The sequence below is a fragment of the Strix uralensis genome, chromosome Z (genome assembly GCF_047716275.1).
Source record: "Strix uralensis isolate ZFMK-TIS-50842 chromosome Z, bStrUra1, whole genome shotgun sequence".
Taxonomy (NCBI): Eukaryota; Metazoa; Chordata; class Aves; order Strigiformes; family Strigidae; genus Strix; species Strix uralensis.
Genome location: NC_134012.1, coordinates 82,031,481 through 82,055,120, shown reverse-complemented (window position 1 = coordinate 82,055,120; position 23,640 = coordinate 82,031,481). Strand labels below are relative to the sequence as shown.

The following is a 23,640-nucleotide window of genomic DNA, read 5'->3' as shown; positions in this document are numbered from 1 at the left end:
CAGAGATACTTGCCCAAAACACTCAGCCTCCAACCATAACTTACAGGCTTCTAGAAACATAGGTTGTTTTCTTGGTTTTATTCTTCTAGAAGTTTGTCCAAATGGTTTTTTGAACCCACCTATAAACTTACACATCTCAGAACTGCAAAGAGTTCCACATCTTTCTTAAATCTTCTTAATCTTCATGTGAGAAAAATAAAAATAAGGAACTACTTCAAATGTTTTCCCTCCAGTTTTACTCTTAGGAGGAAAAGGGAACAGTGTTGATTACCTAGCTTCTGTACCACTTCTAAAGTATCATCTAGAAACTTCCATCTTACACCCACCTCTTCAATACACACCCACTTTATTTTGACGAAGAGCTCTGATTTACTCAGAGATGCTGCATTCCAAAGCTATTTTATATTTATAAAATGATAAGGGATGGGAAGGGAATACAAACCAAAACAAAACAGAAGAGTACAATATGCATAGAAGTGTACAGTGGATTTTTACACTGGAAGCACTGCTTTCCTGCTATGAATTAACATAAACAAAGACTAGATTTGTCTTTTGGACAGTATAACTGAGCATGAATCTCTAAAAATATTCAAACACAACCTCAAGTTGTACTACTACACAGGAATAATAGGTTCAATTCAGAACATATGGTTTTGTATGCAACACTACAATCGTCCTGTCTTCATTTTTTCTTGGAATATCTATCTGCATATTTATTTTATGCAAGTGATTGTAGATGCTAATAAGTTTGCCCTAATAATTTTGTCCAACTGATCTAGAAATTCACCTCTGGGTTACAGTTTGAGACCCTACTGACCTCCTCCAACTTGCTGTAGAACTCACTGCAATCAAACTCCCTCCTCTTAGTGGCTTATTAACTGTAAAGTATGTAGGCATATGACCTAAGATCATTGAAACCACCCTCTCAGATGTAGGACCCAATTTCCATAGGAAACCCAGAATGATTTACTAGGTCACTGTATCCATGACATCCATGTGTACAGGACAATGTTCCACTTTAATCTACCCTTCTTTGACCATGCAGTAACTTACTTTTTCTTTACAGCTTCCTGTGCATGGAAAAACCTCAGCTGAGAGCAGAAGCACCACAGGTGAGCTCACAGTGAAGTCATCACTTCAAGGCAAACTTTGACCAAGGACAGCCCTCTTACATCATGTTCTAGGGAGCAACAGTGACAACAGAAAAAAGGGAACAAAACAGTAGCTGGGAATACAAACCTAACAGCTCATCAGTTAAGAGATGACAGACGAATCTTGCTTCCAATATGGAAGTCTGATTTCAAAGCACTAGTTGCACACGGAAGAGCAAAAGCTAGGTGATCAGTATGCCATTGTTCCCCCATGTTATTCTCATACAACAAAAATCTGTTTCCTTGATTGAGAATAAGCTGACTCTGGTTTTCAGCATCCCCAAAACGCAGAGAATTTTACTTCACGACCATTTTAGTCATTACAGTCTACTTGAATTTTCTCCTCTTCCCTCTTTACATTACAGAAGCATTTTTAGACTCATGCGAAGTTCAACTGAAGACTTGGAGCTATACCCGAGTTGAATTTTGACCCCATAGTTCCATGCTGAAAGCCATGCAATTCGGTTTCAAAGAACCTGAGGAAGTGCCTTTTTGTTTAAAGACTCGTTCCACTTGAAACTTAGACAAGTATCTTTTCACATAGTAGCAGAATAATAAAAAAATACAACTTTTATTGAGTTGAAGCAAAAAAAAAGTCAAAACATTTTACCCCTGCCACAATGTAATATACAAAAAATTCTGTATTCCCTCCTCTTGTAAATTACCATTTTATCTTCTTTTAAACTCTGAAGAGATAGTTTCTGGCAGTTACTTCTGCTAACTCACTACACTAAAATTTGCAAAGCTGACAAGATACCAAGACAATTTGTTATCTTGGGGGAAGCAGCATCTCCTTTACGTCGTCAGATCTCTGACAAGTCACTAACATTTAAAAGTCTGACAGACATGCTGTTTAAAAACTCTTGTTTTCTACATTTCATGAAAATCCTCCTTGGTTTACTCTGCCTTTTTCCAAACTGAAGTTGACAGTCATATAGAAAGTGACCATTACAGGTGTTTAGATACATCCCATTTCCTGGAACAGAGATAAAAGTTATACTTTGCTAGTGGATATTCTCACTCTACAGGACTACTCGCAGATAAGGAAAGTCCACCCAATAATCAAGGTCTAGAATAGCTTAGAATAAGTAAATAGAAGTCTTCTAAGCATAATTTAGGCATTAGTAATACAAAAAAAAAGCTGCACACAAAGCACACTACTGCAATCTCTCAAAGAGCAAACTCCCATTTCTCTGTTGCATGAAGTTCTGCTCATTTTAGGATTATCTGCTCTACTGCCTATCTATCATCATGCACTTACTTCTCTACTAGCAACAGCCATTCAAAATACAAACTGCTCCTGGCACCTTTGAACAGCTGCTGTGTGTGACTTGGAGCTGGACCTGGTCCCCCACCAAATCAATACACAACATTTTCCTGTGACTGCTGAGGAATACCATGTAGGCTACTGGAAGATCCACAGGGAACATGTGCTAGAAGAGCAGAGAACAGTGAGCAAAACCTACATACATGTATTTAAGAACCATACTCAGAGAGAAGAGTTCTAAGGGTATACAGATCTTCTGGAAAAAGAATGGCAAGGAGTTTCTCTAAAGCAAGCTTCCAGGGAGCTCAAGCAACTCTAATACCAGAAATTATTCTGAACATACTTTTAATATTTTCAGTCGCATTCAAACATTTTCACTTATAACACTGACAAAATTCCAATGTGTCAGATGCTTCTTTTGTTTCCCTGTTATCTTGCTTCAATTGAACTGGCAGGTAAGGATTTAAGGTAAAGAAATGCCTAGTATCGAGAAAACCAAGTAAAGTGATTCTCTTCAAAGCCCTCCATATTTTTATATGGATACATCCAGTTTTTACGTGCTTTCATTCTAAATCTAAACTGTTTTCCTTGCTATTCCACATCCAATTTTGAAGGCAGGTTTCAAATTCTTCTCTTTACTGGGATACAGAGACACTTTAGAAACATAAATAGATGAGAATCGAAACTGAACATCACCTACATTTTGTAAAAAAAGCAGAAATGAATACACAATAATTTATGCATTCTTCTGTATAAAACAAGTTTCCACAAATTAGAAAAAAATCCCAGTGTCTAGACAGGGCTCAAAGTTTAAAATTCATTACAAGAAATTTACTCTAGAATCATAAAAAATGCAGTAGCAATACCAAACTCAAACTTAAGAAAGAAACAGGTCTTAACAATCAAGTACACAAGGTTAGTCAGACTCACCTTCCCTCATTGATTTTTGCTTTGTCTCCTTGACAAGAGAAGTTCTCAATGTAACCAAGACTGCAGTTGATTCGTGTCCAGTCGGGCTGGCACACAGCGAGGAAGTGAGGACGCAGCCTACCTATGGAGTACTTGGCAATGTCTGTCAACGACTGGCTAGCAGCTGCTCCAAAAATGAAGGTCCCAATGGCTTTGTAAATAGTGGCTATGTAGTTATTTCTGACAAATGAATTTGAGTGCAAATTATTATAAAAGACAGAGAGAGTCTCTCCTAGGATTATCTGAAAGAGAAATAAGGACAACAGTTAAAGAAAGATAATCACTTAAAAAGAAAGATATTACTCTACTGTTATTAACACTCAGACATGTAGTTTCAGAAATTAATTTTATAAAAATTAAGCTGCAAATTTAAATTTTCCAAGAGTCAGCAGTAACCATGCCGAAACTTTACACACTTATGTAGAAGAAAAAACCATTACCTTACCCTGCTTCATGTTGAACTTAATATTGTTGATTTTCAGAATATTTATTAAAACAAAGCCTTCTCAGAGTAACATTTATCCATATTATTTGGCATGGCCCTAATTACAAGTATTTTCTCCAGTATTACATTTTATTCTACATTGAGTCTTCTTCAGCTAAACTTCTGCTGAGCAAAATTTTTCTATTTCATCATTAAGTTGTTTGTTTTTTTGTGAAGCCAGAGACTATTCTGAAGGGTCTAGACTTCACTTCCAGATGTGAAAGGCCAGTTATTTAAACAAAGAAATATTCCTCAGGAAAATTAAATTCTATGGGGAGAAAACGAAACGAGAATGGGGACAGACAGGCATTACTGAGGTCTTTCAACCTGCTTGTCCAAGGTATATGCATCAAGTCTGTATCAAGTGTTGACGGGAAAACGGATTTAATTTTATTTCCCTGCAACTATATCTTTTGCAGAAAGTAAGTTTTTCCTTAAACCAAGTACAAAACTTCAGCCCAGACAGGCTGGATATTGAACCAGATGGTCCCATTTTGTACAGAAAGGCTCAACTCATACAGATGATCAAGTGAGTGGGGGACTGTATACATGTATGTAGACTGGTCTTTAAAAATCATGTAAAGATTAAATGATGGCTCCATCGTCACTCAAGAGTGACAAGTCCAGGATCCCATCAAAGCAAAGCTTTGGTGAATGAAGCTGTTATTAGACACTCTGACACTTGGGCATACAAAGTAGCTGTCGGCAGCTCTGCACATTAAGGCAAACAGACAATCCCATCAGATGCATGACACTGAAGTTTTATACCCTGCACCATACTGAAACATGGACTGAAGCAGAGAATCACCACAACATGGACTAAAGCTGAAAAAGTTTTCAGTAAAGTAGATGTTGGTAGGCTCTTATACAGAATCTACCTATCCCAGAGAATAACCTCTTAATGAAGACAGTTGAGCAGAAATATTACAGCCATGACTAATAAATAATGAATCCCTTTTAAAGAACACTGCTGCAAAATCTGCAAGAAGGTCACTTATCTCAGTTGAGCTGACAAAAAAATTAGGTGATGTCAATGCAGCTTCTTCAATGGATGCAGACATCAAAGAGTATTCATCTTCAAGAATCTGACAAAGCATTAAGTAGAAGACACCAACATTTGCTTTTACCATTAAAGCAGTCTTGACAGAAAAGCCTGACTTCACAACTAAAAGACAGTCCCTGATGTTACAGGCTCATATGTAAATTGGATAAATGCAGGATAAAGAGGAGTTGGATAAAGAGGAAATGCATCCATTAAAATTACTATATTCACTGAAGCCTTTTCTAACTCTGGAAGTCCCTGAGCTGCAATGGCTAGTAGCAAAGTACTTGAGGGCAAAACATTAATCTCTGCTTGCTCTGTTTTTCTGTACTTCCTCACTCATCTGTTTTAATCACTGCTAGAAATGAGGCTAGACGGACTTCAGTTGTCACCAAGTACTGTTGCTCTTAAGTCATATTGACTACCAGTGGTAGTAACAGGGTGGAAAAAAACAGTCCTATCTTAAAAGGCAAAATCTTTTAGCATAAACCACTTGCCAGTTAATAGAACAAAACCCCAAGTTTTATCTGCTCCAGAAGTATTTCTGTAAGTTTTTGAAGCAGTTTTTCCAAGAAAAGGAGAACTAGGTAAGTCACAGTTTTGATTCCCAGCCCCACGTTTCTACAGTATGAAACAAAAAATTCCACCTGAGAGCAAACATTAGGTACAAGTTGACCTTTATGTTGGAACCTAGATAAAAATCCATGCAGTCCTTATGCAAAAAACAGTTAGATTGACATAATATCCCTCCTGATTTTAACCCATTAGCCCAGAGAAACAGCTGGCCACTACTGAGGTTTACATTTAGCTACTCCTCTTCCAGCTTTGATTCCTAAAATATACTTGGATAAACATTTATACACCTAAAAATCTTATTTGGCATAAAAGACTTTTAACTTTGCTCAAAGTGTAGCTCTGCTGAGCTTGGATGTCACCCAACAGAGCCATGAGTGGAGTCTGAAGCTCTTTAGCACATCTGGACAGGGATCTTGAAGTCCCCATTGAAGTGCCATTGTGGGAACTAAAATGCAGTCCCATGAAACTTAGGACACAAAATGGTTAACTGATGAGGTCCAGCTCTCCCCTCTGCCCATGCCCAAGGACATGCCTGCAGCACTGACGCTGTATTCTTCCAAGAGCCATTTCACTCAACATAGCTCGAAGAAAGCTGCTCTTTTCTGCCAGGTTAAGGAATTTCACTAGCTTATCCTGGGTCAGACAAGCAGCCAGAGGTGGCAAAAGACAGGGTAACAGTGGGACCTCAACTTTTGTCCACAGTGAGCTATTAGGCTAGCTCAACTGACAGTATGCAATTAAATCTTAAAGATACAGAGTCACTATATGCTTGAACCAGTTCAACTGATCTAGGACCTGTGGTCCAATAGGGAGATCCCAAACTGGCAGTTGCAGAGGCAATCTCTTCAGCTCTCTGATATGGTGCAAAAACAAGGGAAGAACCACCCCATTTTCAACCAGGGTGAAAGCAAGAAAGTAAGCCCTAGCATTAACTCAAACACAAATGGGCCCAGTGTTTTATTCAGATCTTTGGGGAAATGTCCAGGGAAAAACTCCCTGGCTACTTTTTTTTTTCTAGTTATGCTTTTGATGTGTTCTGATTGGAAGCCACAAGAACTTGGTATCTGTTGTTACACTTCCACACACAGAAGTATTTTCAAAGACTCTGTGGCAGATTAAAAAAGAAAAATCTAACTTAACAGGTCATGCAAACTCATATTCTGAAAGTAGTAGCTCCCCAAAATAGAGAAGCTTGAGACAGTCATTTAAGATACATTAGTGTTATTCTTAACTGATATGGTAAGGGAGGAAGTTTTTATTGATCAGACTATAGAATTAGTCACCACGGTTCTGAGTTATTCTTTTTCTAGTCTATAATTCTAGTAGTTTGACCTCACTTAAAGAAAACCTTTTAGTTATTCTTGCCAGAACACCATTTCTACTGCTTTAGCACCCGGTCTAATGACATTATTTTAAAGTTGAGAAATCTTATAGAATACAGTTTTAGAAGTCTGTATCAACAGATTGCCCCTCCTCCCTCTTCCCCACCCCCACTGAAATCAAATGCAATTAAGAGAAGTTTTAACTTACAACAATTATACTGAAAGGAATAATTATTCCTGCTAACAACTTATAAGAAATGGTGTCCTCTTTGTATGGATACCGGATGGATTCATCACTACAGAAAACTCCTCTCTGGAAGGGGATACGTCTTGAATTGAGAATTGCAAAAGGCAAGCCAGCTAGCAAAAAGGAATAAAAAAATACATTACAAAAGCAACACAAACTCTGGCGATGATTATACCCCCGCATTTCCAAAGAGAAGCGCATAAAGAGGAACAGGCATGCAGCAAATTAGGAGGTTATGCACTTCCTTTGGCCAATGACTACTGCCTTGTCTTTGCAGCTCCCAGGAAGGACTGCTGAATGAAGGAGAGCAGGACAGGATTCCTCTCACCTTTTTGATCCGAAATTTCTCACCCATTTGTGGCACATCAAGTATGGAAGCATGCCAAAACCGTGATTGAGTAAACAGTTCGGTGGCAACCACTGAGTTGCTCAATCTGCTGCTACTGCCACAATTTTCGACTGTTCCTTTATATTCCAGTGAGCAACAGTTGCCCCTTTATACCTTCTCTGGAGAGCTTTACAAGTCAGAAGAGCATAAATTACATTCCATGAAAGCAGAAAAGGGGTGCTTCCCAGGGAGTGCAAGTGCAGAGGAAGTTTTCAGGAAGATATGGAAAAGAGGTAAAATTATACATGCATGTGAACCCCTTACTTCCACACACACTGGATTGTTCCCTGGAACAATGTGGTCACTGCACAAACCCTACAGTCTCAGGGCATGGAGATTTTACTCCCCTCTCTTCCACAAAAGAGGAAGCCTTTGGCTCATCCTAAACTCAAGAGAACACAAGATTAAGGCACACAATGCTTTGTGCTATTGCACCTCAAGAGACCTGCAACACTAACCAAAACTAGTCATTTGAACAGCAAAGTTTAAAAAAGCTTAATAGGATACAAATAACTACAAGTAATAGAATCAATTTTTAAACCCTGATCCTCCTTCGTTGACACACATACATCATTTGCACAATCTGTTTGTGTACAGGGATGAATACCCTCAGAAAGAAATAGCTGTATGGAAAAAAAAAAAGAAGCATGGGACTATCAAGAATGTTCAACAAAACAATAAATTATCTTCTTTAAGTTAGGGATGAACAGCACAATGGCATTAAAGTGCTTAAAAGCCTGGATTTTGTGCTCAAAATTCAGCAGTATTGCACATAAAGTACATACCGAGTTAGACAACAAAAATCATCTGGGGGAGACAATCCTAATCTACCAGTAAATGGATCAGAAGGATGAAAAACAGCCTCCTTCCTGCCTGCTAGAGAAAGATGTTGCTGTAATCTCAGTTCTCTCCTCAGGACCTCAGTGTCAAGGCACAGCCCACCTGTTCCTTTCCATATATACAACTACACCCACCTTAGTGTGTACAAACAAAAGTAAACATGGAAACAACAGAAGAAAAAGAAATTATTAGCAAAAGATACCAACCAAACAGTAAAAGAACTGTTAGAGAAGAAGAATACTAAGTTACACAGTCAGGATTTACAATAAGAAGAAAAGAATACCTAGGATGCTTTTCAACCCTCTTCCTGCTTTAACCTCCACCCATGAAGTCCTTCAAACTAAGCCTGACTCCTGGGCGCATCTCAAATGAGACATACTATGGTTTCACCAATGATTTGCTATGAATTTTGTTCTTCACATCATAAAGTGACTGCTTAAAAGAATCTTTCAGTTTGAAAACAGACACAGAAGAACAAATAACAAACTAATAGCTCAAAGTGAAAATTTCCTTGAGGTGACCGCTGACAAATGACATACAGCTTTCTTCCATGACCAAGCAGTCATGGGCTTATCATAACACCCATGTATTCCAGCTAAGTCGCAGAGAATCATGTAGCTTCTGTACTGTTACAGTCATAGAATCTATAGCATTCTCCCTTCTGAAAGTGGCTGAAAAAAACACTGTCACTGTGAAGCGGGGTTGCTTCCAGTTCCACACTAGTGGGACTACAACTGACCTAGCTCTGGAAGCTGTCCAAGCACACCAACAAAGCAGAAGGATAGCAGAACAGGCTAAGAGCCAAGCCAGAGCCTCGCCAAAACACTGAACCATTCAGACATGAGCCGCCACAGAGCCCTGGAGCAGTACTCTGCAGTAACAGTGCAAAAACACAGCCCTTCCTACCAGGAAAAAAAAATCCCTCTCGCTTTCTCCTTAATAGTACGAATAACAGGGTTTTTTAAAGCGCTACAGCCAAGACCTCATTTCTGCTCTCCCCTTGTGTTGGTATTGTGACAGTATGTCACAATATATAATCAGTTGTTTAGTATTTAGCTAGCTTGTGCAAAGGAGGAGGCAGAAGCAATGTGAGGTCATGGTGAGGGAAGGTGATTTGTCAACATAATGCCATGGTGCATTTCCAACACCATTTATTCTACAAAATATGTATGGAATGAAAGCTTCATCCGTTGCCCTGCAGACATACTAACGACCAAGATCGAAGACTGTATATTTGAGAAAAGTGTATTTTTCACATCTCCACAAGTGGAGCATGAGGCACAAACAAATAAGAGTCTCTTGATTATTTACAGGTTTGCATCTTTAGAGTAGGTAGTTTTAATCATCATGGTAAAGCAGTTACTCACAAAATTAAGTTTAGCCTATAAAAACCTTACCACAGCTTCAGCACACTGCCACAAATACTTGCGATCATAGTTAGGTGATGTCACTGACATCACATCACCAGCTCTGCATCATCCTTTTTAAAGACCTGCTCTATGAATAATGTTATCATGGTGTCTTAGTCCTCATTTCCTCCTACCCACACCTGAATATTTCAGCTGGGGTTATTCAGGTGTTGGGGGGGGCTTTTTTTTTATGTAATTACCTCCTGCTAAATCAGAAATGGAAAGCAATGGTATGCAGATAATGGGAATGAAGTCCATCATGCAGCAACAGCATGTGCTTTTCCATGTAAAGAGAAGCTGCTTGAAATGTGTGCTCACTCTTCAACAATATTGAAATTATTATGTAATTAGTCTGTAATTGCTTGCAGCACCTTCCTATATCAAGACCATGCAAACAAAATACCAAACAACTCTAAGTTTGGGAGGTTTTTGTAAGCAAGTAAGAACCAGCTAAAATATGTTATTAAAATGCCTTCTTTTTCGTAATTTTTCCACCTCTATTTGAAACCAATCCCACATTGCAAATTAAGAAAGAGAACTTTATAATCAGTTTCCTGAAGTCATAACCAATAAAATTAGGTAAGACAGTATGAGCCTTAAAATTCTAGGTATCTGGTTTGAAGTAACAATTAATTGGAAGAGCTATGAACTGAAATACAATACTGCTAAAAAAGCATATACAGTAAACTTCATGAAGTGTTTCTTCAGTTTCCCCCAACTGTATAACGTATTTTAAAAGTAATTCCACCAGCTCTTTGTCAGCATGTTTCAGTGCTGAAAGGAGATGTGCTCCATGAAAGCTTGAGATAAAAGGTTTAATTTCTAAAAACGTATTGCAGTAAGATTGATCAGATTGACTTAACACTGTTAAACTGAAAACTAAAGTCACAGAACTACAACATTTGTAATTTACCTTTTTTTTAATCCAAGGCAGTTGTTAGACTGAAAAACCATGCCAATACTGGCTTTTGATGTCTTTTTGGTTGAAGTACTCTCCAATGTCAATACCTACTCCCTCAGAACACACTCCATACAGGTTTAATTTACTTCTTTTAAACACACATGGATTGGCTTCACTATTAGCTGGTGGGAGGGGGGAGAAAAGTAGAAGTCAAACCAGAGGGGCAGCAACTCCTACTGTTTCTGTCAGGTGAAGCCATTAAGAAAAACATCTCAAAATACTTACAGGTTTTGTTCTGTTTTAAATGAATCTGCAAAGTCTGGTTTTGTAGGATTTTAAGGGTTTTTTTTAAAAAAACCAAACCATTTGTGAAAACAAATCAAAGTTATTTCAAATATATAGTTTAAGTACTTCCTGCAGTGCAAGCCTCTCTCCCCCAAAGACAGTGCAGAGACAGGGAAAAATAGTTTGGCTTTTTCATTAGTATAGGCAGGACAAACAAGCAGAAGAACCGGCATAAGTGATGAAATAGGCAAAGCCTCTTAGCAAGTACAACAGTAGGGTTTCCCTATAGTTGCAATAGACATGTTACTTTTTTTACCCCAAGAGGTATCATAGTTTCATAAGACAGGAATAAGTTTTTGCATCATGGTAGCGGGACTGGATATGAGTGAAGAGACTAAGTTATATTTGTCTTTATAATGGTACAACTATCATTAGTGTCAAGGTCTTCCCAAATACAAATGAAGAACAAATTTCAGTAGTAGTATAGGACGTGGTGTACTTCATTGCCAAAAGATTTATCCACATAAAAGTCTATAAAGTAGTTTCTCAGGAAAAGTAGCAAAGATTCAACAGCAGATCTCTGGGAAAAGAGATCCTGCTCATCTGCCATAGTCATGTGTTGCCACAGTAAAAGAAAGGTCCTGCTTTTTCTAGAATTATCCTTTTTCCCCTAAACAAGCTACAATTTCTAAGGGCAGAGTTTGTCACCTTAAAAAGAAGAACTAGTAAAAATTAGTTGGTCTCAGTTTTACATGAAAGTAGAAGAAACTGGGGAGTTTAAATACTCCTTTTAAGTGGAGATGGCAGAGGGTCATTAAAGGCTCTCTACTGAATACCTCCCATATGACAATACCAAAAAGCATCCCTAATGTATACTTCATTTCCCAAGTCAATTGTAATACAGTGAAGAAATTGCCTAGAGGAAAGATGACAACAGGTTTGTTAAGAGGAATTATAAGGTTGGGAAGAGGTTACCAGTAGGGTAATCTCAAGGATAAAGCCAACAAGCTAGTGGTATGCAGTGCCTATGCCAGCATCATTAATGAATAACTAGTAGATGTACTGCTGACAGAGCTGGCAATTCTGATACCGTGGAAGATCAAGGTCAGCCAGTTCTGCCTGCAAAACAACTCTTAAAGACTGAAGCGAGAGACCAGATGGAGATTTGTGGAGTAATGAGTTCAGAGTCATGCACTTGGGAGGCTGAACAGCTCTGATGAGCTGGGAGCTTGTCAGTTCAAAACAGGAGGGGAAAATAGTGTCTGCTTCCCATGGTTGTTGTTCATCAATATAACAGACCATTAGAAAAGTCTTTCCAAAGGCTTTAACACTGTTAGCCACCTGACAAGAATTTCTTCTGAAACAGCATTCAATCAGAACTTGCAAAAATGTTTGTTTTTCATTAAACTGCCTTAAATGCAGAGAGAGGACTGCTAAGGTACATTCCTCATCTCAAAGAGCTAGAAAAGTTGGGTTTTGCACAGTTCAACAGAATGTAAGGGTTGTAAATCAGCTAATTGCATAGGCAGTGGCTATCAGAAAAAAAAAAAAAGAGCAATATTATCCAACAACAACCAAGAATTAAGGAGCTGCAAATACAGTTGGCAATAAAGACATTCGTAGTGAGGGAGATATACAGGCCTCTGAAACAGGCTTTCAGTCCGAATACAGGGGTAGAAACACAAGTAGCTCAACTGATAAGACTAAGTATTTTAAACAATTATAGTACACTTGTCCAATAGTCTGGCTCACACAGTATAATGGATTAGATTTCCTTACAAGCTGGAGTGATTTCTGACCAGTTATGTTGAGGTTTTATTCTATAAATATCCTGTGTAACACAGGTTTATTTCTCTCCATGTTTCTAATTTTGATTAGGTTTCTACACTGTTACTGGGCATGAAGTTGATCTCTCCACAGAACTAAAAGCTACCACTCTGGTGAAGAGAAAGAACATCACATTATATGCCACCCTCAAGTTGTCCTTTCCACTCTCCTCAGGAAGGACATGACTTGATATTGATCTAAGCTGTATTTCACCAGCCATGTCATTCCCATGTTTTGTATTTACTGCTGTGAGTACCCTGCTCTGCTGCCTCACTGCATACACTCTCCTCCAAGGCATTTATGACTCTACTGAGCAGACTGCTGGAAAGCTCCACTTGGTACCTTCCTCCCTTGTTAAAGACAGGGAGCACCTACTCCTACTGTCAATTTCTCACATTTCAATGAATTATTTATACATTTAAGGTTTCCTCATCTAATCCCATGACTATTCAGTTTCCTGGTGAAGTAATTATTTGAATGTACAGATCAAATAATGAGTTATTTTTTTAATGCTGCCTTTAGCCCAAGTACTCCATGCTCCTGGTTCATTAAAGGGATTAGAAAGAGAATAGATGTGATTGACACCAGGAAACAGTGGATATGTTTCAGACAAAATAGCTTTAAACATCTGTGCTTAAGCAGTGGGTAGCAATAGTCTTTCTCCAGAATTTAGAAACAAAAGAAATTTTGAAAGATTTCGCTCTTTTCTCCCAGCACTTCAAGAAAAGCCACCACCACTTTCATGCTATTATCTAATACCAACTTCATTAGTGTAGCTTTAAACCAGAAGTGACACCTAGACTTCTTATTAAAACAAACACATAAATAGTATTTTTGAGGTCTAAGTCTCCTTACACCAGAAATTAAGATAGAAAGCAGAAGTTAACATCTCCCATGAATATGCTGTAGAGATTCATTACTAATTGCATCAGCAAAAACATCCATAGTATTCATTTGTACAACACCAGAAATCCTGCCTAAAAAAAAAAAAGCATTTTGTGAAAGTTCGGTTAAAACTTCTGGGTTGAGTATTACTCTGTATAACTGCTCACATTCCACAGGGGTTGGTTATGGTATTATACAGCTCATTGCAGATTAAGTTAAGACTTCGGCTTCTCCTCAGTACCACAACAGTGCTACTTTACATTTCTTAAAAGGAGCTTTAAAGTTCAGGAGGGCACCTAGCAAGAAATATGCTTATACCATCACTCCACAGTTCACCAAGATCAATGGCTGCATTTTGTTATTCAACTTTCTCCAGAAAAGATGGATAAAAACCATCTCTCTGCATGAGCATTTCACTGCTCAAGGCAGAAGAGAAAGAGATACAATGGGGTGAGCCAGAGGAAGGGAAACAGAAGAGGCAGCCAAAAAGGAACTTTCCCTCTCTTCCACCTACTTTCCCTGTTGCTCATCTCTGGTTTCTGGTGCAGTCCCTTCCCTTTTTTGCCACCCCCTTGAGTCTCTGGTCTAAGTCCTGGATGTCAACAGCAAGTTATTAGTAACTAGGTATGAGACTTACGGAAAAATCTATGCCACAGACTGGTTGGGGGTTTTTTTGCTTAGATGACAAGACTTAAATATGTAAAGTTGCAACTCCCTCTCCCTACGTTTCTCCCTATTCCATTTTACCCTTTTAAAAACAACTCCAAACCACTTGGCTTTCTTATAGTTATGACCATGCTTCACTCAATATTTTAAAAGCCCTTGTTTGGAGCTCTTTCCACTGTCAGGCTGCCAACTATTTTACTGTTTCACACACTGCATGCATTTTTCATCACTGTATTAACAAACGTATCTGAAGGATTGAGAACAGTACAATATTCAAGTCCACAGGCTTAACAAGCAAGTAGCTGCAATTTATTTAAAATGAACTGCATCTGGTAAGAGTATCAAACTGGAAGTGGTGCTCCTCAGATCTTTCCTCATCTGACTTCAAACCAAGCTCACCAGAACACCCTTGCCATGGATTGGGGAGAAGTGAGGCCAAAGCTGGATGCAGCAACTGCCATTTCTCAGCCTCTGTCCCCCACAGCACTGATCTCACCCATGAATTACTCATGAATTCAACCAAAGTGCATCACCCTGTGCATTAACCCTTCACATAATATAAACATGGGTTGTACGAACAGTTAGTATCAAGTAGAACTCATGCCAGATTATGAAGTTCAACAGCATTGCCTAAAAAGATTTCCAGTGCCATGAATATACCAAAAAAAATGAAGATAAAACATTACTCTCCTTTTCAAAAAGTTTACCAGGTAAGAGGCAAAGTCTTGTTCAAAGCATAATAAAATTATTAATACATAACCTGAAAGTTAAGTTAAAGGATGCAAAAGTCCACTCTAGTGTCAAACAGCAGGTTTGATTTTGATTAGTTGCAAAACTATCAGCAGTGGGCCACAAAGCTTTGACACTGCTGCAGAAAAATGAAGTGCACATCTACCAATTTAACAGTCTTCAACAGGTTTCATTACAGTCCCCTGCTTTACCAGGCTCTACCACAGCAGTAGCTACATTCGTCCCTCAAGAAACATCAACTAGCCCAGTAAGTGCTTATGTTATTAATCAAATAGGTCCTTTCAGTAAAAGTTTCCCTGCAAAATGTACCCCTTTCACAAACAAAGCATAAAAGATTAGTTTCTTTTGCCAGAAAAGAAGTGAGATTGCCTCCAGAGTATGATTGTGCTAATCTGTAGAAAGGAAAAGTTACAGTCAGAACACTGATGCACGTGGTAGAAGGAGATGTTTCTGAAAACATTAAGCCTAATGCCTAACACATTAAAGCTGGCACAGAAGCAAAGTTACATAGGTCCCTTTAGAGAAGGCATTATGACACTGAAGACATTAGCCTTTGCCAAATCAAACTAAGAATGTTTTGGTTTTGTTATCTGAAGTAGAAGACAACATGACCTGACCACCTAAATATCTTTTGGATGTGTTTAAGGTGGAGAAATTAAGTCCTACAGGTCCATAACATTCCTTTCTCTGAAAGAAGTGCCAAATAGCAGAGCTCATCCCAGGGGAGTGACTTATTCAAAACTCTGTACTACTACTGAACACTTCACCTGTCAGAAACATCAGCATTTGCATTACCTGTTTTAGTAGCAACAGCTGTGGCAAACTACTTTGTTCCCACAAACTTGATGTGGCACTTTGGCTGAGTTAGAAGAACTGAACTCTTGTCCTCTAATGACTCAGTCCATCATACAGAAAGTCACCAGTGTGTTGTGTCCCTTCACCTCCTGAACCTCTGTTCAAGGCAAAGCTTTGGTAGGCAACTACAGAAACCCTGCTCAGAACCTAGCATGAGGAGCAGATGAAACTCAGCAACTCTTGAGTTGCTCCATTCTTCTGCTTCAGAGAGGCCTCCTTTGCTCTGTGCTTCTCCTTCCCTCAATCACACCTACCCTTCGATCTAAGAGTAGCTATACGAGTGTCACTGAAGACAGCAGTTTTAAGAAGCAAGATGACTGGAGGAAGAGGAAATTGATCTGGAAAAGAGGTCACCAGAAAAGACCAATGGAATAGAACACATGCAAATAGGCATGGTTGGACCTCACTGCAAGAGAAAGACACTGACACTAATTTGTCATTTATACTTGGAAGAGCCAATCTCATGCAGACAGCTAAAGATCAACAACAATGCGAGACAAAATACATCTACTTAAGAGATTAATTTCAAAATATTCCTAGAGTTGCAATCTATAGACACTGTCCCCTGACTAGTCATGGCTTTTAGACTGTTCAGAATTACTTTCTAAACATCTCTGAAAAGACTTTGGAAGGTGGAAGTATCAGAAGTATCTTCTGGGTTTCTTGAAATGTCAGTCATCATGGATGTGTGCTGCTCCAGACACTGGCCTAGACATCAAAAGATATTCATTTTTCTAGAGCACTACCAAGGCTTGAGTGTAAGTCTCCAAAAATTCTAATACAAAGTTATGCTTACCATCCAGACACAGAAAACAATTTGGAAAATTATGAAGTATCAAACTATGAAGCGGCACTTGCAAAAGAATAAACATGAGTTTTTCCCAGACATTTTATTTCCTGATAACAGGTGGCAATGGGAGCAGAAAGAGTTCAGTGCTATAAATGGAATTGTAAAAACATTTTTTTTTTAAAGAATATCCCTGCAAGTTTCTAACATGTCTTATAAATCTTCATAAAATGTTCTGAAGACAAGTAAATGTTCAGGCAGCCTAGTTTTTTATGCACAAAGAGACTTCTTAATGAAATATTTATGCCTTACTCATTACTGTAGGTTTTGGTTTGTTTGGGGGTTTTTTTGAAGGTGTTCTATATTCCACTATGGGCCTACCCCATCAACTGAACCAGACAAGACCTTTTATTATTATAAAGCAAGATGGCCAGGCCATTTCTTACTGCATTCTGAAGACAAGCAAGATGTTAGTGCAGCAGGGGCATATGCATAATAATATTTTGAGCATTTCTGCTGAGATTTCATGAGGCTTTAGAGACTAAGGACTAAATAACTGGATCACCAATACCTGTACATTGTTGAATGCTAAGGGGAAGGGTTATAACCATTCTACTACTCAATTAACCATTCTTTTTTTTTTCCATGTTACAGATGTGATTCCTTTTCCCTCCCTTAGCTTCCTACCACAAGTTCTTCCTTCTGTTTTGTGATGTGACAAAGCTGAGGTGTAAGTCCTTCTTAGGAACAAGTATCCTGTTGAAGGTAGTCTTTGATTAGGGAAAAGTTTGCATAAAAGTGCAATTTATCAACTCTTATTTCACAGTATTAGACCCATTTTTTACTGTCAATTCCTTCATTGAGAAGCCTGTTCCCTTCAGGAACATCTCAAGTCAGGATAATGTTTTTTACTAGATGTGGGATAATCGGTGTCACTGCCCAATAAGCTTTCATGAGCCAGCTGTGTCCCTGCTGAGGATATTGACTTTGGAACATGCTACTTCCAAAAACTTAAGTTGCCTTGGAAAAAGTTTCAAGCCTCCATTGAGTCAGTCCAAAACAAATTGGAATGTCAGATTCTTCTGCTCCCAGACTAATCAACTTTCCCTGTCCATTTTGAATAAAGGCAAGCTTAAAGCTAGAAAGCATTCACAACTGGAACCCACTTTCAACTCAGTAAGTTGTAAAAAAACAGATCTTAAAATCTCTAGCTCTATACACCTCATCCTAGCTCTACATTTTCAGTAACCATAAATGATTTTTCACCTATTGCATGAGGCTGAAGAACTCCCTAAATCTAATATTGAGACTAAGAAAGCCAGTTAGGTTAATTAACTACACAGAACAGTAATATACACACTACAGTGATTATTTTCTCACGAGATCCCAGAAAATCTGTGTTGCTTTAAGGTTTGTAAAATGTTCAGACTGAAGAAAACTGATCTGGATAGCCTGTATTGTTGTTACAAAACTACAAGTGCTTTAGAATTTTTTTTTTTGCCTCTCAGCATAGAAGCCAGAAGTGATTGTTCCAATTATATACTTGATCCCCTGCACAAAGACAAGCAATAAAAATTCACTGTGTGAATGCTACAAGAGTATCATAGAAGAAAAAATATCAGAATAGACTGGAATCAGTGACAAGTCTAATCCTAGGTTATCATTTTAGATACCTTGGCAGCTAAAGTTACAATAGCTATCCAAACCACTCCTTAGATGTTTACACTTTTAAGTAAATTAACTATAAGTCAGGTGTTTCTCCACTGCTTTAGAGACAAAAAAAATGCTTTCTCAACTGACTTTCTGTTACAGGAAGAACTTCTTCTAATCTAAAAATAGAAGATAAAAACACCAATCAATTCAACAGATTATCTAACTGCAACTGAAATGCCTCTTTAAAAGTCCAAAATTCCACAGACCTGCAATTGCTAGTTTCCCTGTGTATGTACCAGTTAAGGTACACATGAACTCTACTGGAAAATAAATTTTCCTGAAATTGTGCTGAGGATATATGTCAGTACATGTCAAAATTACAAACTTCAGACTGTTTTCCTCAAAAGTGGACTGTTGTGTCTACCATCTATTTACTGCACAGGACTAATGCAAGCTTTAATAAATAAGCATTTAATGGAAAAACAGAGTAAAACATGTAGAGGTTCTGCAGATTTCTGTTTACTCGTTTTAAACAATAGCTTCCATCCTTAAACTAATTTAACATACACTTCTTACTTATTAGTTTAGCACATACATTTATCAGAAGACCAAATATTATGGCCATCTCCAATACAGTTTGGTCAACCACTACAGGCAGAAACAAGAAGATGCAGTTTCAGGTTCAAGACTATTCTGAATAGTTAAATTTTGGTTCTCTAAACCAGCTCAAACTTTACTAAAAACTCAGATACAAACAGGGTTAAAATAGTTAGAAAAGCCTACTGAAGAGTTAACTTGTTCTTTGTAAAAATCACATGGTCTTGAAAACACTGAGCCTCTTTTTTACAGGCAACTAGATTTTCAGCCTCTGTATCCCATTTTGAAGGGTTTAAAGAGTCACCACATTTTTTCTAAACCTAAGACAACACACTGAGTGCAAATTAGAATTATTTCTGTAGAAAGTATATGGAAGCAACAGTCATTAGTTATAGGTTTCCGTACTCCACTACAGTGCAAGTTTTAACATCACAAGCGTTTAAGCTGTCAGACTAACCCATTCTGAACAAAAGATGTATTTTATTCCACAGCATTTTGGAAGCCTGTAGCATTTTTATCCCCAGTGATAAGAGCCTGGACTAACACAGTTTAAATTCTCATCTCCATTTTTTTCTGCTCCTAAAACAAGTGAGATTAGCAATACTAGCAGTTAAGAGATTAGTCCCAGATTTCCTGTGCAAACAAAGTAGCAACAGCATCTTTCACATGCATATGACTATACATATATGGGATTTTGCCTATACAGACTGTCTTCAACTCAGTCACAGTGCTGAACTCTTGAAAGGCATACATTTTACTCCCATCACCAAAGCTCCCTATATATTAGCTACTTACAGAGAAAATGGGCAGGGTGAACCCCACTGTGTAGAGGACAGTGGATGTGATGGTACTGTCATGGAACGGATACTTGATGCTGTCATCATTACAGAAAAAGCCTCTCTGATACGGTTTTATTTTGGCCAAGTTTAGAACACCAAGGGGTAAGCCAGCTGTTGGGGGAAGGAAAACAAAAAACAAAAACAAGAAATACATGTGGTTAAATTAAAAAAAATCATTTTTAAACATGCATGGAGGAAGCTACCAAACATGCAAAACTCAAGTTTCCTACGTATCATGCAATGCACACACTTACCAAATCATGTTTATAGAAATGTATCTCTTCTAGAAGTCTACAGAAGGACTCTGAGGTTGCCCACCAGATACAGAAGTTAAGAAAGTATAAAGTTCAAAGTCCTTTCATCAGTAGGGTGAGTTGCCACACACTGAACCAAGATTACGCTTAAGAAAAGCATTTGCCACTCACATGACTGAATAGTTATTTGAGGGCAAGCTGCCTTTTGCACCCCCTCCTTCACCACCACCTCACAGCATTGAAATGTAACTGAATTACCAGCCTTGTTCTGTACATTGTAATCTGGTCAGTGTTTACAGAGAACAATACAAAAATACATACAGATTTTGTTGTAGTTAGGGAGTTAATTTCATGCAAGTAGTTTTCATGCAAGTAAGGGGAACAAGAGAACTGCAGAGACACCAATGGGAAATACGGACACTTTGAATGGACTGCATCAAGGTAATGAGATCTATACTTTTTAAGAGTTGCATTTACACAGCTTTGTATGCTTTGGAAGATTTCTGCATGAAAACGACTAAATTATTAACATGGGAACTGAGACTTGGGTACAAATTATAGCTCTCTGAACTTACACTGTGTGAGATATTACCTACTCCTCCTCTTACAAGCTCTCTTCCACTATACTGGTAGACACATCTAAGAAGCCATCAAGACCTCTGACAATTACATTCAGGTCTAACTTATTTCTGATAAGAATCAGCTAGAGAATAGACATTTGCAGGAGCAATGACCTCAGGAAATCCAAGTTTGTAACTTTATGTTCTCATCCTCCCCCTTTCCTTTGTTCCCCTGAGCAAGTAATAGATTAACGTTGGATAAATTAGGCAATGCTCTAAGAATTGCAAAATCCACAAACAATAACAAAGGTAGATTTTGGTTTAAAACAAGGTAAAAAAGGGCAAACTAAACTGTATTTTCCCCAACATCCAGGTAATATGCAATTCTGCATATAGATATTATATATAAATTAGATGGTAAGTGCTATTACTGAAGCAGAAAAGATATCTCATGATATAAACAAACTGCTGTACTGAGAACAAAAAACATTTCAAAGAAGTTCAGATGATGTGAGATTGCTTTGATTTCTGGTGACGCTTAAGACAACTATCAGATAAGTCACTTAAAGGGGTTTTAAATAAGCTTATTCCTATATACTTCATCAGAAGACATCAGGAGTGAAACAGTAGGAACAGAGTGATAAACCCTGATCCCTTCTTTGACCTGCTAAATCACAGCGCAAAAGCTCATTAAGTGCATATTGAAACTGTGTATGTGCTTCCTAATACTCCAACTCCCAACTTCTCTTCTAAGAAAATTGCTATGGTCACAGAAGGCATTTTGTCAGGAATTTAAAGCCTCCTATGGAGCAGAGAGTAATTTTTTCCACAAAACATCTGAAATCCTAAGGACTGTCCACACTTAGCCTTAACAACCAGGGATGCTGATGCACCAAAGCACTTCAGCAGATGCTTACCATCCTGTATAGCAAAACTGAACAAAAATGCAAATGGCACTATGCTTGTTCAACTTTAAGCACAAAGTTTTTCATAAAGTAGGACGATATACCTTCAAATCAACAGCATCTCAAAGATCCCTCTCCCTCCTCTGCTTTAATGATTGAAAAGGAGCTGGAACGTGACAGAATGCAAATGGCAGAAGTAGCCAAAACAGAATCACAGCCCTTCAAATACAAAGCACACACTGAAGAACTCTGAAAGTTCACTTGGATCAAAGGACACTGCTGTATGTTCACATGTCTGGAGCCAATTTTTAGCTCCACTTGAGGCCATGGCAAGATTCCACTAATGTAAGTTAGAGCCCATGTTTCCTGTCGTTATCTCTGCTATTGCATACCCAGCGTCAGGATGATGGAGTGGCAAATCCATTACCTATTTGATACAATCCTATCTTCTCAAACAGGTCACCAGATTTTCACATACGGAAAATATATCACATCCTCATGGTTAATTTAAGCAGCAGCTTGCAGAAGTTGACTACTTAAGACATAAATACCTCTGTTTTCCAAGAGAAGTTGCTACAACTCAACACCAAGAATTTTCCTGTTTCATTCAGTTACATTTTCAGCCTTCCAGCTCAACCTTTTTAGCCAATATTGCTTAGTTTTTACAAAAAGATTTTGAGGTGTTTTGCCTTGGCTTTTGTTTCTAGTTTTAACTTCATTAGGACAGGCTGTTTCATTTTTACCAGCTGCTGAAATACGTTCTCTAAGTGCTCCAGTTCAGAAAGTAGAAGACACTCCAGTAATTCACTTGCAAACATGACAGAGTTCTTAGCTCAAAAATTCCAAATTTCTTGCCACCAAAGTACACAGGTTTACAGTCATGGGTCATGTTGTTTTTTCAAGGAAGATTTCTTTAGGAACTGGAAGAGATCTATTACATGACTGTACATGAAAAAGAGAAAGTACCCTAAGTTTGACATGCAGTGTTTTAAGCCTACCAGCAAAACAATCAGTTTGAATATGAAGGAGGTTTTTTGTTGTGTAACTGCAGCAGGAGAGAATTACTCTAACCTAGTTAAGACAGAAGCTTGAGGGTTTTTTTTTTTTAATTAGGGAGAATTCCAGACAGTAAGTGCTATGCTCTCAGTTTTTATTAAACAAAGATGAAGGGAACTCAAGATTTAATTCAAGCTTCTCTTCCCATTAAATAGTCATCTGTATGCGAAATTTGTTTATGAAAACTAGTTTGAGAACTTTTAAATAACCAGCAGTTATCCAAATCTTTCTGGTGCCTATATATTTAAATATTTCTCATACATTTTTGTTCCTTTCTACATGTTTCATTGAAAGAAAAAAGAGGCACCTTTTTGTTAAATCAGATTGACTACATTACATAGTACTTAAAAAGTACTTTGAAAATGTATAATCTAGAGTAGGAATTAAGAAACATATTCGTACTTTCAACCATGAGATTCGGGGAAGGGGGGGGGGGGGGGGAGAGGAAAAGCAGCAAATAAAGGGGTCAGATGAGAACAGTTTCACCAAAGTGACTGCAAAATTCATTTGTACAGTCCATAGTAAAAGAAAACAAGAAACTGGTTACACATGTTACACTAACTGCCCATTTCCATTTTTTACATTATTGTTAGAATTCCTACTGCAATCTAAATGATGCATTGCTTTCCAGCAGTGGAGTAGAAGACTTTGTGAAATGGTGTTTAGTTGAACATTAACCTACCCTAAACAAGTAGTAGCATTTTTACTTTACAGGGAGAGAAGACAACACTGCATACATGTAAGCAAATGGTCCTTAAGTTCTCACTATAAGAGAAAAAAAACCACACTAATGTACATTACAGGCCAGTATTGCCATCACAGGTTCCAAGCATCTCTATAACCTTTAAGCAGGCTGACTGTACACTGAACTTCTGAGGAATGCATGTATGTTCAGCTTCATTAGCTTCTACAAACTGGAGAAAAGGGTGACCAAGATCTAGTGAAAGATTACAATGCTAAAATTCAGTCTTGTACATCAACTCTCATGCCTTATCCTCTTCACAGTGTACCTACTCTTCCTTTTTACCTAGCCAGTACCAGCAGTAACCTCTGAGGGTGCTCTTCTGATCTAGGTAACTAGGGATTATAAGGGATCATAGTGGCTCAGTTGTTATTCATATCCTC

General features: G+C 38.1%; 1 protein-coding gene across 1 annotated transcript in view; it reads right to left on the bottom strand.

Moving 5' to 3' along the window:
• PLPP1 (phospholipid phosphatase 1) overlaps window positions 1-23,640 on the bottom strand; it is a 68,548-nt gene that overhangs the window by 31,227 nt on the left and 13,681 nt on the right. Inside the window, exons 2-3 of the mRNA XM_074855083.1 lie at window positions 7,020-7,171; window positions 3,349-3,629 (exon numbers count right to left, since the gene is read on the bottom strand). Of these exons, the coding sequence (XP_074711184.1) occupies window positions 3,349-3,629; window positions 7,020-7,171 (433 nt within the window). The remainder of the gene's footprint in view (window positions 1-3,348; window positions 3,630-7,019; window positions 7,172-23,640) is intronic.